Source organism: Pieris rapae, chromosome 15 (assembly GCF_905147795.1).
Source record: "Pieris rapae chromosome 15, ilPieRapa1.1, whole genome shotgun sequence".
NCBI classification, from domain to species: domain Eukaryota; kingdom Metazoa; phylum Arthropoda; class Insecta; order Lepidoptera; family Pieridae; genus Pieris; species Pieris rapae.
This window is the reverse complement of record NC_059523.1, coordinates 4,438,524-4,454,463: the sequence shown is the minus strand read 5'-3', so window position 1 is coordinate 4,454,463 and position 15,940 is coordinate 4,438,524. Positions and strand designations below refer to the sequence as shown.

The following is a 15,940-nucleotide window of genomic DNA, read 5'->3' as shown; positions in this document are numbered from 1 at the left end:
GAGATTAGGTTAATTTCGATTATTCTAAAACTTTCAATTTGTGTTTATATTTTTACTATTGTTTATTTTTATTAATAAAATAATGATAAATAAAATAATAAATTGACGGTTTTTATTTCTAAATGAATTCAAAAATAAGGAAAAATCAATTTTTTATGCAGAATCACATCCCCTGTACAACTATTCGTTCAACATGACCAATCAACAGAAATATTGTTGGTTACATTTTTTTACCTATTTCCATAGATCACTCCTATTGATCATAGTGTTTCACTGAAAATAATTTAGCATCCTAATGATATATAATGAAACATTAATATAATCAAATCTATGATTTCTATTTTAATGTTAGTGTAAATATAAATTCAGTGAGGAAAAAAAGGATAAATATTAATTATTATATATTAAAGAATTTTTAAGGAATATTATTTATTATGTTAAAGTAGCATTTCACCTTACACCAATTTAAAATAAAATATCATTCATTCACACACTCTAATTTAAGAGTTCTACATCAATTAATAAATAATGTACTATAAAACTATTACATTCCAATTTGCTGTGCCAGCACAGCATACATAGCTAATGCTGTTAAACCAACTGCAGATGCATGTATTGCTCGAACTGCCAACAGGGTCCAGGCACTTAGAGATAAAACACTTGCCACTGCTTCTTCAAACAAATTTCTATATGGAGACAAAGCTAAAAGGGCCATAACAATTGGGTAGTGTTTTTTTGGCAAGTCACTTCTTGTCCACAGCCATACTAATGCTGCTGTTGATGCATGTTGTAATAGTGCTACATTTGATTCAGCACAAGATCGCACATATTTCCAATCAAATTCAGAACCACGAGCACCAACCCACAATAGAACACTTCTTGTGACAATTACCTGAAAATGATTTTAGCATTTCTAAGTCACCCTTTATTTGCAATATTTTTACAAATTATATTGTAAAGCATGATTACCTCAGCACTTGCCCATCCAATTGCTGCAGTTAAAATTTTTGCATGACCTTTGCCAGGTACAGAACTGATTGCAAAATACAAACCAAGTAGATCAGCCAAATCAACTGTGGCTTTCAAAATTTCCTGAAAATTAAATAAGCATAATAAGTAAAACAAACAGAATCTAAGTGCTGTCAAATAGGTGTTAAGTTTTTAATCTGGTCTTTAATCCAAGATTCTAATTTATTTCAAGGTTTTCTTTGTAAGTAAGTATTGAATATATATTTCAGAATCTTAAAAACTGTTCAACTTTCAATACTCTAATTAAAAGAAATAGGATGCAGGCCTCACTTATCCCAGTAAAAAAATTGAAAACTAAAATTTGTAGGAATACATACTAAGAAGACATCATATTCCCCAGAAGCATGAGTGTTATCATAGTCTGGAAAGAAAGTAGCAAGAAGTAACATTTTACAAAGCTGAGTAAATATGTAGAGCCCTCCAGCATAGATACACTTCGAAAAGGTAGCATATTCTGATCTGAAATGACACAAACATCAAATAAATTTAGACAAATTACTTTTATTTAATTAGGCTAACCTTGTTATGAATTTATCATTCTTACATTCCAGAAAATTTGTATGCCATATGATATGGTGCGTAAACCAAAGCCAGACAATTACCGAAATGGTATAAAGTCATTATTTTATCTGTACTAACTACCACTATTATAAATCAAGTATTTTTTGATTACAGCTTGTTATTACTTGCCGCTCGTCTCCCAAAAGCTCAAGATTATAAGTACTAAGTAGGTTGTTCAATGTTCTGTCCGATCACAGATGTCTTCTTCACATACCTGTCATGTGTCAACCATCAATGTATTTGAGTTTGACAATAGCAGATAGCAACTAATAGTCAAGAAACAACAACAGTCTCTCTATTTTATTTGTGGGCATCAACTCAGATCACAGATTGTTCTCAATTATTAAGAAATTAAATTTAATATGTACATATTTCATTTCTGAATGTATATAAAAAAATATTTTTAATAGTTAAACGTATAAGTCAAAACTGTTAATTATATTCTCAAACCCATGTCCTACTTATTATGATACTTATAGGAAAAATATAGGTTACCATAAAAAAAATTGAAAAGAAAAGATATAAATAGTTCGCGTAAAAAACCTTTGACATTGTCTGTAAGCCTATAATATTGATTATAGGTTTATTGACAATTTGCAAAAAACTGTTTCAAAGCATAGCTATTAGCTTCATGACATAAGAAAGTATGGAGTAAGAAGTAAATGTATGAATTATGGCATAAATTTATAAATAGGCTATTATATATGAATATTGAATCATAGGCCCCAATAGTTTTCTATTATATGTACAGTATAGACAGGACTCCATTTTTGTAATTTAAGAATATCATATTTAGTTTATTACTCCAATGTTGTTTATGCCTTTGAGGTGAGAGGAATTTTTCTCTTTGATGTAATATTAAAAAGAACCTATAACAAAAAAAAGATTTAACTTCAAGGCATGAATTATAATGGAGTTTTTCTATATATTATTTCTATATACCTAATGCATTCGAATTTAGATTTAAAAGGCTGTAAGTGTATATGAGTTTTTAAAATTTTTGTTTACATTATGTGTTATCAATCATTTATTTATTATTGTTTTTTGTATCGCAATACCTAGGTGTCCTATTCAATAGTCTTAAACAAGCCTGGTATATAGCTACATATTTAGGGACCCAAAGAAAGGGATGCAAAAGAGGGGTGCGACAGCAAAGGGGTAACTTTTTTAACCCTTTAGTTTTTACAGCACACGCGCAAAAGGGGTCATGAGTTTGTTATCCAATAGCAAAAAAGAGTTTTGTGAATTTAGATTTTATTTGTCCGGAGTATAGTTGGTTCTCTCCGAGGGACCCGAGACAGGCTCCGTTGGACTGCAGTACTTCAACGACTGTCATGCTTACAACCTGTCTGTTATTTGCATAATAATTATACATTTATCTTTTGTAATGTACTACAAATCAGTCTTGAAGAAATTAGTTTGAATGGTGGAGTGTAGTGTGGATTTGGTGAGTTGAATTTTTTTCACTTTGTTTAAATTTTTTGTCAAAAATTAACGTTCTGTATTCATTTGTATTGTATAACTTTTAAAAGGGTATCTAAATAATAATTAAAATGACTTTTTACTTGTGTTTAAAGTACCTTGTGTTTTTTTGCCATTTAGAGCATATGCAGGTTTGTTTCATTATTGCTTTGAATTTTTAATCTAAATTGCTATACAGTTTTGTTTGGTGGTCTTATGTATCCACCAGAACTACATTGGTCTGTATTAAATTGTATTAGGATTTCTATTTTATAAACTAAATTGAGAATGTAAGATAATAATAATAACAAAAATCTACTGGTGCCAATATATTGTTCAATACACTAATAAACACATATTTAAATGATTATTTAAATAGTTTATATATTTAAGCTAGTTTGATAGGTTTCAAAATAAATAGTTATATAAAATAACTGTTTACTTTATTGAATACATGTAAAAAAATATTTTTCCCACAATTATTTTTTGTTTAAATTTCTAAGTACTAAATAAAAATATGTACATGTTTTTTAGTACCTGGTTCATATTTATTTATGAAATAATTTCGCTACAGTGCTATGAAAACTGCCCAGGGGTGTTGGGACAGGAGGCTGCTCACCTACTTGCCTATTATATTCAGAATTGATCATGAAATACAGACATCTGAGGCCCAGTCCTAAAAAGACAGTAGCGCCGCTAATTTATTATTACGTAATTAAAGTTCTGTGTTAAAAATTCTGTGTTGCAATGCTGTACGCACAATTATTTACTAACATATATATGAAAACGGGGCAATAAAAACCGATCATCTTTACGATTGGACCTTTTTTTCAATAGAACGGGGCAAACGGGCAAGAGGCTCACCTGATGTTAAGTGATACCGCCGCCATACACTCAATACCAGAGGACTCGCGAGCGCGTTGCCGGCCTTTTAAGAATTGGATCTGTGTACAATTTTTTTAAATGTAAATGATTTCTACTCAAAATATTTTTCAATCGAACGTTTTAGTAATTGCTAGAAGGGATATTGAAAATTTGGATGTCTCTAATCCAAGGCCAAAGAAATCAACGGCCATAATATCTCGTATAGACAAGATTTTCCAACGCAAGATTTTAACAATAAGTTGTATAAAAAATAGAAGTATTCAGAGTATACGGCTCACGTCAACCCTCCATTATAGCTTTGTCCACTCACAATGGCGATAGAGAATAAAGAATCGAGGCCATTAGGTAAATTTCCTTATTCATTTTTTTGCGTGACACCCTCGCAGCGTGTAAAAAGCGGGGAAACTGTTATTTATCATGTGGAGATGCTCTCGAGATCTCAATCTTGAGATGGCGTGAGTTTTTTGTTTAGGTTAATCCCTGTCGTTCAAGGATAAAGCTTGGAAAACCGTGTAATTTTTGGAAAAGCTTACAACATTTCCACCGACCTCAATAAAGTTACTTACCAATCCAATGCAATTTAATATTTTTAGTTTTTGCAACCTTGTTAAACAATTTCTGATATTTCGTGAATAGGTGTGCTATAGAAAAATGATTTCAATTTGGGGAAGTTCGTGAGTCGTGCATTATTCGCGTCACGCACAGTGCAGGCGAGTGCGGCCGGCGGCAGGCAGATAAGCGTGTATTGAGAAGGTCCGCGCGGGGGTCTTATCGGAAACGGCTTAGCGTGACCCCATGCAAACTCCCTAATGCGACATTCCTCACCGGCCCTCTTGCACCCTCCGGCGATCGATCTCGATGCAAAACTGTCCTCTCGGTAGGGAATACTAGTTTTGTTACTTTCGTCTAATATCCCCTTATTACTTTAACTTTTATCTACGTATTATTTTAGCAGTTTCGTGGGATATAAACTTAGTGATTAATGTGGCTATGAATTGTCGGTCTCAAGTTAGATATTATCTGTTATTTGCTGTTATGTTATATTCAAAAGATTCGGAGATTTCGATATAAATTTTTAAGTGCAGACAATTTAAGAATAAGCAATTAGCAAGCAGTACAAAATAAGATCGCTAAAAATTTCATAATAATTTAAAGAACCCGATTTGTAAGCGCTCTACCATCGTTTCGTAAACATTATATTCTCAAGAACGAGCTTCATTCTTTATGTATAGGATACCGACGAGCGAGCATAGAATATTTGGTGGCTGATCAAAAAGTCCAATTTGGTTTTATATGCCACTGAATATTGAGCGACGGGCCCGTATATTTTCCAGACGGAAATCCGATAGGGAATGTAAAGTGTAATAACATTATTACTGTAGTTTTAGTATAGCATCAAAGGCATTATAAAAAAAGGTTTGAAGGTGTTACATGTAACTAACACATTATTTGATGTACTTTCAAATCGCCATAATGTTTATAGTGGAAGTAAATCCCCTTAGTTTCGAGTCCTTCTCCGACTTCGGATTAGAGAGGTTTGATATATGGCCGCGGGTGGCGGTAAATCAAATTTTGATTGCTATTTTCTTTGTGGAAAGTCGGAGTTGTCCGTTGGGAGATGTGGTGTAACGTGGGTTAACCGATCCCAGGACGATCAAACTTGCTTTATGTGTACGCTACCGCTATTCGGAAATCTTTGTCATTTTTGAATCCGAATTTCAAAGTATAGGCCTACATACATACATTGGCTGTGTTGTAACTTATTACTATTATCTGTGAATAAAACAAACAAAGATAGGAGGTGTAATTAGAATTCCAAGATACTCTTTGGAAAATTCTAAACATTTTTGTTTGCAATAAAGTTACACTTAGTGAACGTAGCAAATTGATACAAATTCTCTGGTTTACTTAGGGCTATTGAAATCAAATTTTGTTGGATAAGTAGATTTGAGTGAAGTCGGATGAATCGAAGCGGTCGCGGCTCGTGTGATCCAATTGTACCACTCGGCCTTCGGAGCTCGATCAAATTCCGACCTTTAAATATTTGAAATGGTAGAGGGTGGTAGGATGACCGAGGGAAATATTATTACACGTGTTTTCTATTTTGGAGCAATTTATGCATAATTGACACGATGAAGGTTTTCTATAGTTGGAACTTTAATAAACTATGAACTACTGAAGTACTGAGATCCTTTAATTAAAATATTTAGATCTACATGCGAATAATAATAAGCGTGGCTAAAGGCTAAATCACATGAAAACTTAGGCTTATCTTCTACTCTATATTATGTAGTACTCGAATAAATAAATAGATATTTAATTCCGAAATAATTTTCTTACCTTTATTATAAAAAATCGTATGTGATACGGGGAGGTTTTAGAAAACAGATAAATAATACTTTATATCAATTGAATCGTATCTAAACGATAAAGGTTTGGTCTGTACAAAAGGTGTGGGTAGGGAGTTAGGGGGATAAAAAAGGTTCCCGAAAAATTCGACCCTTTTTATACTAAATAGGCAGCTAACACGGCCTGAGTGGAGTTTCAATAGATGCTTTCTCGGCGGAAGAAGCGACCTGTAAAAAATCGAGGAGTTCGCCCTGTTACCTACATATACCTACATATAAACACTACGTGCCTCTCTGATCCTCTCGCATTTCCTTTTATTTTTTACGCGTACCCTTCGCTGAGGGATGAAAGGAATTCTTTTTAAATTGGAAATGTTTTCTAAGAGGATTACGATTTGTGAAGGTTCGCGACGATTTTTGTTCAAAGGCTCGTGTTACCGAATAGATTTTCTTGTATTTGCTATAAAATGTCGAAATATTTGACGGTAATTGAAAAATCACTTTGTGTCTGTCAAAGTTTTAAACCGTAAATTTAAAACCGTGCCCGCTCCATTTATTAAATAACACGTAATAAAATGATTGTAGCTGCCCAATTAGAACCGCTCATATTTCTATAGTCAACTAATAATGCCACACACTCCCACGACACGATAATCCGAACAAAAAATATAAAGTAACAATCCAATATGAGTGACCATTACTTCGATGTACAAAAAAGAAATTGCTGACGAAGCTTTGTAAAGTCGTTTATAAGTGCAAAGAAAAAAGAATTATTTTTGCACAGCCAAAAGCATAAATGTAAAGTGTGGAACGATTATCCTGGCAGTAGTGCACAATGCAGGGGATTAAGTTTAAATTTTCACATCGTTTCCGATCCCCTAACATTGGACTCTGCGCAATTTGAGAGATTTTATATTTATAGACCAAGACACGATCACTTATTTAGGTAATTTACCTATAGGTATAAAAGTCATTAATAAAGTATTGAATATTCTCTCAGCTAATTTACTATACAATAGTCATATAAAACCTACACTTAGGCAGGCATGATATAAATAAAATTGGTTAAATCAAGATTATTATTGAAATTATAAGCACGATGCGAAAACTGTTTAATTTGTTAAGTAGCTTAGATGGTAAAGCATAATATATCGTAGGTATATCCAGAAGTTTTAGGTTCGATTCTTAGTGAAACTATAATTGCTTAGGAGTAGAAGGATGATCACGCATTTGGGTATGATCAGTGAAACAGACGTAGAAAGATATCTAATCCCGGCCCTATTTAAGGGTCACAGGAATTGAAACATCAATAAGTAATATAAGTAATCTAATTTTAAAATGTAAATTTATATTATTAACAGAAAACGATATTGAAGTATTTTCAGATAATACCTAATCCATAGCTCTTGGACTATATTAGATTTAAACCAGTAAAACCACGCGAGGGTGTGTTCGAGAAAGAAATATTTTTCTAATATTATCTACATGGGGAGTGGGCCGTCCGTCGTTTTAAATTGTAATAGAGTTCACACCACACGTCACAATACTCGATGCATTGTGACAGGTGCTCAATTTACTTCCTTCGAGGCACGTATAAAAACACGGATGTCTATTTAACTAACACTAATTTAATGGATTACAGATGTCGTATTAGGTTTTTATGGAAAGCTTATTGAGACATCTGTCAATCGACCCGAGTAACATGTCCTGTAAAAGGAATTTTATGTGATAATAAGCTCATTTTACTATTACGGCTACATCCTGGAGAACCATTACTTGCATGATGGCGGTCGTTACAAGATATGATTTTGAGTCCGCGTGTTGCCAGCCATCAAAATATTTTATTCGAACATAATGCTGAAGCAGCCTTGATTTCCTTTTAATGCTTATATTAAAGTTTCTTATATTCTCTTAATGGTTCTAATACACGAGACTAGGGATTTTGGTATAAGTGAAGTGCGTTACTAATATTGAAGATTTTACGAATTGTATGTACTTCAAATGTTTCGACAATGAAAGTGTTCTCTTTTTAAAGTAAAAAGTAATAAACATAGATCACTGATTAGCAATAAAGTGGATAGGTATTGGGTTATTAACGCAACTGCGAAATGGCCGCGAGGCGTGACGCACTTAAAGTTTTATTGTTGTTTCACGGCGGATCTACAGCACCAACTGCTCTCACCGAAGATCATAACGTCACGCTCATTTCTACACGTGTAAAAAGTATTAACTGACAAACTTTATTATTCCTTGATATTGTCCGATTGCCTTTCACAATAAAACCACTGGCATACAACGAAGCGCGTACTCAGAGCATAGCAATGTATCGTAAACTTTAGGTTTATAATATTGATAGGATGGGGATACTCCTACATGATGAAGAATAGCTATAGGAGTGAGACGGATGAGTAAAGGGTTGTGGACACATTAGCGATAAGTGATGGATGACCCTCTAACTCGGCAATGCCATTAAACTAATCATGTGTGATTTACTCTATCAGAAACTTGATATAATGACTAAGACATTACTTTGCGCTACAAGGCAAGTCTTTTGTGATGCTACATTTTATATATTAACATTGTATGCAAGCCATCTTTGCTCCACTCGGTCTAAGGCAGTGAATTCAGTACCAACATTGTGCATACATATTATCTACGTTTAAGTTGAAATAATATATACCAATTATCAATGGCGCTACAACCTTTGTCAAGTCCCATAGATCTCTATCTCTGATCTGTGATCATTTCTAGTCTTTTTTGGGTCTAAGTCATGCCGGTTTCCTGACGATGGTTTCCTTTACCTTACGAAAAGTGTTAAATGTATGAGAATGAGAAGAATGTCCATTAGTACACAGTCAGGAAACGAACCCCAGGGTTGAGAGTCGCACGTTTTAACCACTAGACCAACACTGCTCGAAGTTGAAATAATATAAATAGGCGCTTTACATCTCAGTTTCGAGTCAGTTAATAACAGTCATAATAAAAAAACGACAAAAATATCTTATATGTTCGGTCAATAAACGACTGATTTAATTAATTATTATTTTTTTTTTCCAATTACGTCTTTTATAAAACGACTAAGTATCACTGTGACAAAGATTTTTTATTTGTAGTTGCATCTCAAAACCTCTCATGTTTCTACTTATAATATTTTATCTATGGTAATTCGTTAGTTACATTTACTGTGTAAAATGACGTCACCTATTTATCGATAAATAATCCTTAGTACCGAGTGACTAAGTAGCCGTGTAACATGATCCAATAGGCAGCTAATCTATCATTTCCATTATCATAAAGAAGCGTTAAGAAATATCTGAAAGCGAGGTCTTGATAAATACACCAGTGATGACTTGGCGCTGTTCAGCCGTGCGAGTCTGACTACGGGGGAGGATGTCACAAATTGCCCCACACAATTTAATTTTACGTAAATTGTTAGCAAATCAAACTGGGAATGTAAAGAAAAAAGAGAAAGGATTTCGATTTGGTGATTGCAATCCCACTAAGAGAAGTTTTAGCCTCGTGGCTTGACTGTAACACCTGATGTCGTCTGTTTAAACTCTTGGTTTAATTTAAATACCTATGGGTATTAATATTTGAGCAGAGTTGGCCTAGTTCCTTTTCTCGGCCTAGTGGCTCCAGTGTGCGACTCTCATACCTGAGGTCGTAGGTTTGATCCCCGGCTGTGCACCAATGGACTTTCTTTCTATGAGCGCATTTAACATTTGCTCGAACGATGAAGGAAAATATCGTGAGGAAACCGACATGTCTTAGTCCCAAAAAGTCGACGACGCGTGTCAGTGTGGAGGCTGATCACCTACTTGCCTATTAGATTTAAAAATGATCATGAAACAGATTCAGAAATCTGAGGCCAAGACCTAAATATTTACTTACGGTGAGAAATGTATCTTTCACCAAAAGATGGTCGTAAAACTTATACCTACCGGAATGTAAATAAGACAGTTTTTGTCTACGTATATTTATCTCGCTGGAGAGTGGGGTCTGCGCAATCCATTAGAGATGAAAAAACACTTGAAATTCAGCCACTCATACAATATACATCGCGGTTGAAACATACTTTTTGTGGACACGCTCAACTGCTTTTTCCCAACGTTTTTACCTGTCATACATTAATATTTAAGTAAAATTTTGTTTGTTGTTGGTTTTTAAGGTGCTCTTACAGGGTTCATACGTCATACTCGTATCTATTAAGTTATCCAAATTTCATAAAAATCTTCAAAGATAATGAAGTAAATTTTACGAGCACCCAATATGGAATACAATGCCAACTGAACCTAGTATTTTAATAATAATTAACTTAAATAAAAAATAAGGCACAGCTCCATACTCTTATTATTCTTCGCATAAAGGTACATTTGACCCCGCGTCGCCGAGGGATTTTGTGGTGTCGGAAAAAATTGATGCGACTTATCTCGCGTGCGTGTTTTAACTTCGCTCCGCAATGTTTCTTTTAGTTTATGGTTTATTTATTCTCCAAGATGTGTTCAAGTAGTCTTTGTTTTCATACTTTCGTTAATAAATAACTGAATAAAATTGCGATTTAATTTACCAGTCTCTAATAGATTGTTAGTCCTTTCCATTATTACTAGTTCAAAATTTCTGTGAGGAATATTGATTATGACCATTACGTAATATTTAATCAGAATACATTGACTTAAATTCTTCTATTATTTCCTACCTACCCTAGTGCTGCATCGATCCATAAGTCCATCTTAGCATTCACTGCACCTCGCTTATTACGCATTCAATGAATAGGGACTATTCGGGGGAAGTTCCAACTTGTGTCAGCGAAACGTGCTTATCGAAAAAATCAAACACACCCAATATAATGAATGAAGCTTTATGTGCAGTATAGGAATGATTCTTCATCATTAAACTCACTTTTTACTCATTATAATTGTAATCTACGCTGATACGAAGCATGCGTTATGATATCGGATTGCGGTCAACTACGTGGCTGGGCGTCCGTGATCGTTTAGCTATAACGAATGGCTGTTAATGCAGTTTTATGTGCATGGCGCCTATGAGATATCGCAACCCAGCTCCTACATACCTACCGCTCCATACTGCCGCCTACATGCCCATGTCTCGACGGAGAAAAACTCCCAGATAGAGTTCTCATAAGCTGATTAAATACGCGTGTTGAATTCAGAATTTTATATTACCTTTGCGTTCATTTTAAGATTGAAATCGTATGTTTTATTCCATACAATTTCCGTTTATATAACACTTGATGTTTTAATATGTAATATTGTATAAGTAATAGTTAGACAACGTGAATTTTTATGTTTTTATGTGTATTCGCTTCCCGTTTGTTGTATATAAACTATTACTGTATAGATGAAGATTAAGATAAAAAAGCAGGAATCGCAAATCGTTTAGTGCCACACTATTGATCGGCAAAACGAGCGGACACAACAACTCCTCAGCCAACGTTCAACAAGATCCTTGAACAGATTGCGTCTCTTTTTTATTGTATCAAAGTATGAAAATAGCAAAAAATTCTATATAACTGTATTCATCAATGATCGCGATATAACTTTTCATAGATTTTAGTCGTTTTTTATTTATTTCTTTAGCAAAGTATTTATAAAACAAGATGAACCGCCATTATAACAAGCAAACCGTTATACTATGTTACCATTTTGCAATTATGTTGGTCATTAAACTAACATAATAACCAAATAACATCCTTTTTATTGCAATGAATACAATTAAAGTAGCATGCATAGCAATTCTTTTGACGATGGAACTAATTAAAGGCAATATAAAATTCCTGGGTTAGAATCTAGATGATATTTATGCAGTGTATGGAAGCGGGTCCTTTGCGGCGCCGACGTCACCTGTCATCCATCAGTCTGCGGGCTGTGCATGCGCATACCGCGTATATTCGCCTACAGCACACATGCGCAGATGCGGTAAACAAATTCAAATTTAACGGTATCGTGTGGAATGCAAGAAAAGTTTGCATTCCAATGTAGATGTCCGGAGCCCGGATCGGTGACGGTTGCGAAACATAAAAGGGATACAAAATTTGAATGGAATGCCAGATGCGGGGCGAATGATTATAATGATAATTGCCTAGGTCAGTCTCCAGGGCTGTAACTAAAGGTGTGTTTATCACTAGAGTAAAGTTTAAAATAGTCAAATTAACAATTCTCAATAAAATAGTAACACCGCTTTTACAAAACTCTTATGTGATTGAACATAAAGTATTTATTATAAGCATTGACTTTATTTGTAATTTTGACGAATCACGACGGCTCCAAAATAAAACAGCTCCTGAAATATGTGGCAAAAAATTTGAGATGGAGCCGTGATTCGATAAATTTACCAGTTTATATTATACATATAGGCATTTTTACAATTAGAGAAATTTATTTGAAAAGAGAATATGTAGAGATTTTTGTAAAAACTTTGTTTAAAAAAGTTGTTTACTCACTCGGATATTAGAAATATCTATAAACCTAACATCAAGATTGTTACCGTCTACCTTGTTATAAGAATTGAGCTTCATATGAATACTGACCTAAGTTTAGTTTGTCATCAATATGCTGATGAAGCCGGCTCTGCGCTGTCCAAATTAGCATACCTATTCAGAGGCGCCGACCGACCCGTTTCTATCGCTACCTTCAAAGGGAGCTAAGAACAATCTCGTTTAAACTCAACATTCTATTATACAGTGCTGAAAACTGTCTATGATGAAAAAATACGATATAGTATACACATTAATCAAATAAAAACGTTTTTCTTGGCAATTAAATGAAACTATGTTTTTAATTGCGTTTAAAATTCAGTCAACTTTCATGAAATTACTGACAGATTTTAAAAAAAGAATATAAAATTAATCAATAGAATCGGCGTTTCCTTAGTTATGGATCTTAGTGAACAAAACTCTTTTCTAAGAACTTTCAAAATTGTGTCTATGATGATGAATGACAAAACAAATTCGGCAGTTATTTCTATATATGAAATTATTGTTTTTTAATAATAATACAACACACCAATTAAAAAGTCAATATAGACATTGGTATTTAAGGTTTAAATGTTAAAAAAAGCGGTCGAATTATTAAAACTATTCGCTAGCCTTAATTATAGATTGGCTGATGCAATTTCGAACTATTTTTAGCATAATTAGCATGGATAATACCAGCTGTGTCAGCTTAACAAAGAAATAACTGTACTTTTACCACGGTACAATAAACTCGTGCAAATATTCTTTGTTCTCGTGAAGTAATCATATTTGAAGCGCATTATTTATCATTAATTAGGAGAAAGTTGTTGCCACTTCGCAAAAACACATTATATCGTTTAATGCGAGCACGTAAAGGGCAAAACAACGGTAATTATCACTGAATATATTCTTTGTTTATAGTTATTATTCCTAAAATAATTATAGAATAGAATTTTGAGACTATTAAGAATTCATGTTTATGTTTTGTCCATTCTATACAAGTTTTTTACAATTTTAGAAGTGTGTTTATTGTCCAAATGATTTGTTTAAGCCCACATTTATGTAAATGTCAGAAACTGCCATGTGTATGAGTAAATAATTATAATAAGTATATTGTTTAATTTAAAGGTTATAGTATTGAAAATAAAGTTTTGCGAGAGTGTATTAGTGTTTTACTATTGAATTAATAAAAGAAATCAATTGTATAGAGGTAGTTGTGTGATTGTGAAGTCCGGGGGTCTCTCCCTGTCACATTGTAGGGACCCTTCGTCTGGTCGTCTGCCGAATTGCAATACATTCTATAAATGTAATTGAGGTATTTTATTTATTTCCAATTTTGTATTTTAAAAGGTAGGTTCTTAAAGTGAGCATTTTGTCATGAAGATTCTATTATAAGCATGTTTTTTGGGCTTACGACTAACATTTTTTATTGGTTTAAAATCATTTCAACAATGCCATTATGAACATTTTCAAAAGTAAGTCATTGAGCTTTTTTATTGATTAAATATAATTAATCTAATCTGTACTCGTTTTTATTATTTTTAGTACATATTTTTAATTTTTTCCCCTTCATACCACGAGCGATATGATATTGAACTAAATTTTGTATAATAAAATTTAAGTACGCATTGTAACGTAAAATCCTTATCTATAGAGTTGATAGACAATAAGAATTCAGGAAATAAAAGCAACCAAACTGACTCTACAGAACTGTCATTTAATTGGGAAACAATATCGAAAAGTAATTGTAAAAGTAAGCGCGCGGTGTTTGCTTGCGGAGTTTGCCCGCGGGGTAGTTCTCGGGGCCACAATTTAATTACCAAATGGATTGTTATGTGACCTCTGAAGCATGTACACTTGCTAACAAGCTTCTTGTACAGTTACCTAATTGCTTTCTCTAAAGATTCAACTTTAACAGAGTTACCTTCTGTTTGAAGGTTTATATTTATTTCTCAAGGAATTGCTATTAACAAAAATCATAATAGCTTTTGTTAAAGCTACTTTACAATTAAACATTTCCTTTAATTCCTTTTATCCAATCTGAAATTCCCGAATTAAATGACAATTTTTACACAATTTTATCTACTTGTTTTAAAATATTATTTAAAAAACGTCCGTCATACACTTATATGCGTGAAGGGAAAAAAGAAAAGACATTTCACAGATAAGGTGATTTAATAGAGTGGCGGAGATTTTTGGAAGTTCTTCTCTTCCGTTCACACCCTTGATTTGAGAACTGTGGTTAAATTTAAAATTATGTATTTATTTTTGTCGTTTATAAGTGTACATTACTACCTAAATGAATACATGATTTGATTTGATTTGCTGCTTCTAAGTCTTATTCCTTCCTAAAATACAAACCTAATATTTACATCAACAGTTCTCCTATATAAGAACAATGTAACAATGGTTTTACTTATAAATTCAATGCTTAAGTTATGTCGAAATTGTATGGCTGTTAAGCTAAAAAATAGTTTTTATCACCCCGAAACAAAGGTGGAACGTGTTTTAAGAACTTAATAAAATTCTTCTTATTCAACTTTCCAATACAATGTACGGACAATTGGTTTTCCACGCTAATGAGCGAATAATTGATACTTCAATACATCATTAATATGCATGAGGTTAATGTTATTTTGTCGTTGGCTTGATGGACGATGCCAATAGAACAATCGATCTACGTAATGTATGTCTTTATCAACACTTTCATCACCTATTGTTTAAGCATTTTCTACAACCTATTTAAGTGATGAAGTACCAATAAAACACTTCCAGATCACTTACACTGAAGTAAACAATAATTATATTTAATTATTACATCAATACTTTGACAAATGATTTCGAGTCGTTTCCGACGTTTATAGAAAGTGTTTATGTAATGATATGCGTATCGACGTTATAAAACACGATTGCAAATACGACTACTATATTATTTGAACTAAGAATTATTTAGGCGATTTCAGGAAATAAATCTTTAATTCTAATGATGAAGGAGCGGCCTACCATGTTACGTTCTTATAAAAAGGTTAACGATGTTGGTAATAGTAAAGAACAATCATCCTCCCTCGTTATTTTAAACAATTCAATAATGAGGCCCGCGGGCCCTGAACAAAGGGAATATAGGGTCTGTTCTAATGAGGTATGGGGGGAGAACGGTCAGATCAAACACTATTTGCTCTGGGCT

General features: G+C 33.3%; 1 protein-coding gene across 1 annotated transcript; it reads right to left on the bottom strand.

Moving 5' to 3' along the window:
- Nucleotides 1-478: 478 nt before the first annotated feature.
- Nucleotides 479-1,758, bottom strand: LOC110995598 (transmembrane protein 147). Its single transcript, XM_022262846.2, has 4 exons — nt 1,574-1,758; nt 1,347-1,488; nt 970-1,092; nt 479-892 (listed from the first exon to the last, which is right to left on the bottom strand). The coding sequence occupies exons 1-4, from the start codon at nt 1,648-1,650 to the stop codon at nt 545-547; spliced, it is 690 nt and encodes a 229-aa protein (XP_022118538.1). The 5' UTR covers nt 1,651-1,758; the 3' UTR covers nt 479-544.
- Nucleotides 1,759-15,940: the final 14,182 nt, after the last annotated feature.

Bases quoted from the DNA above. Each gene is read 5' to 3' on its own strand.
- LOC110995598 (XM_022262846.2), bottom strand. From the start codon at position 1,650: ATGACTTTATACCATTTCGGTAATTGTCTGGCTTTGGTTTACGCACCA. The intron at 1,489-1,573 runs GTAAGAATGATA...GTGTCATTTCAG, and splicing joins GCATACAAATTTTCTGGAAT to ATCAGAATATGCTACCTTTT. The intron at 1,093-1,346 runs GTATGTATTCCT...TTTAATTTTCAG, and splicing joins GGGAATATGATGTCTTCTTA to GAAATTTTGAAAGCCACAGT.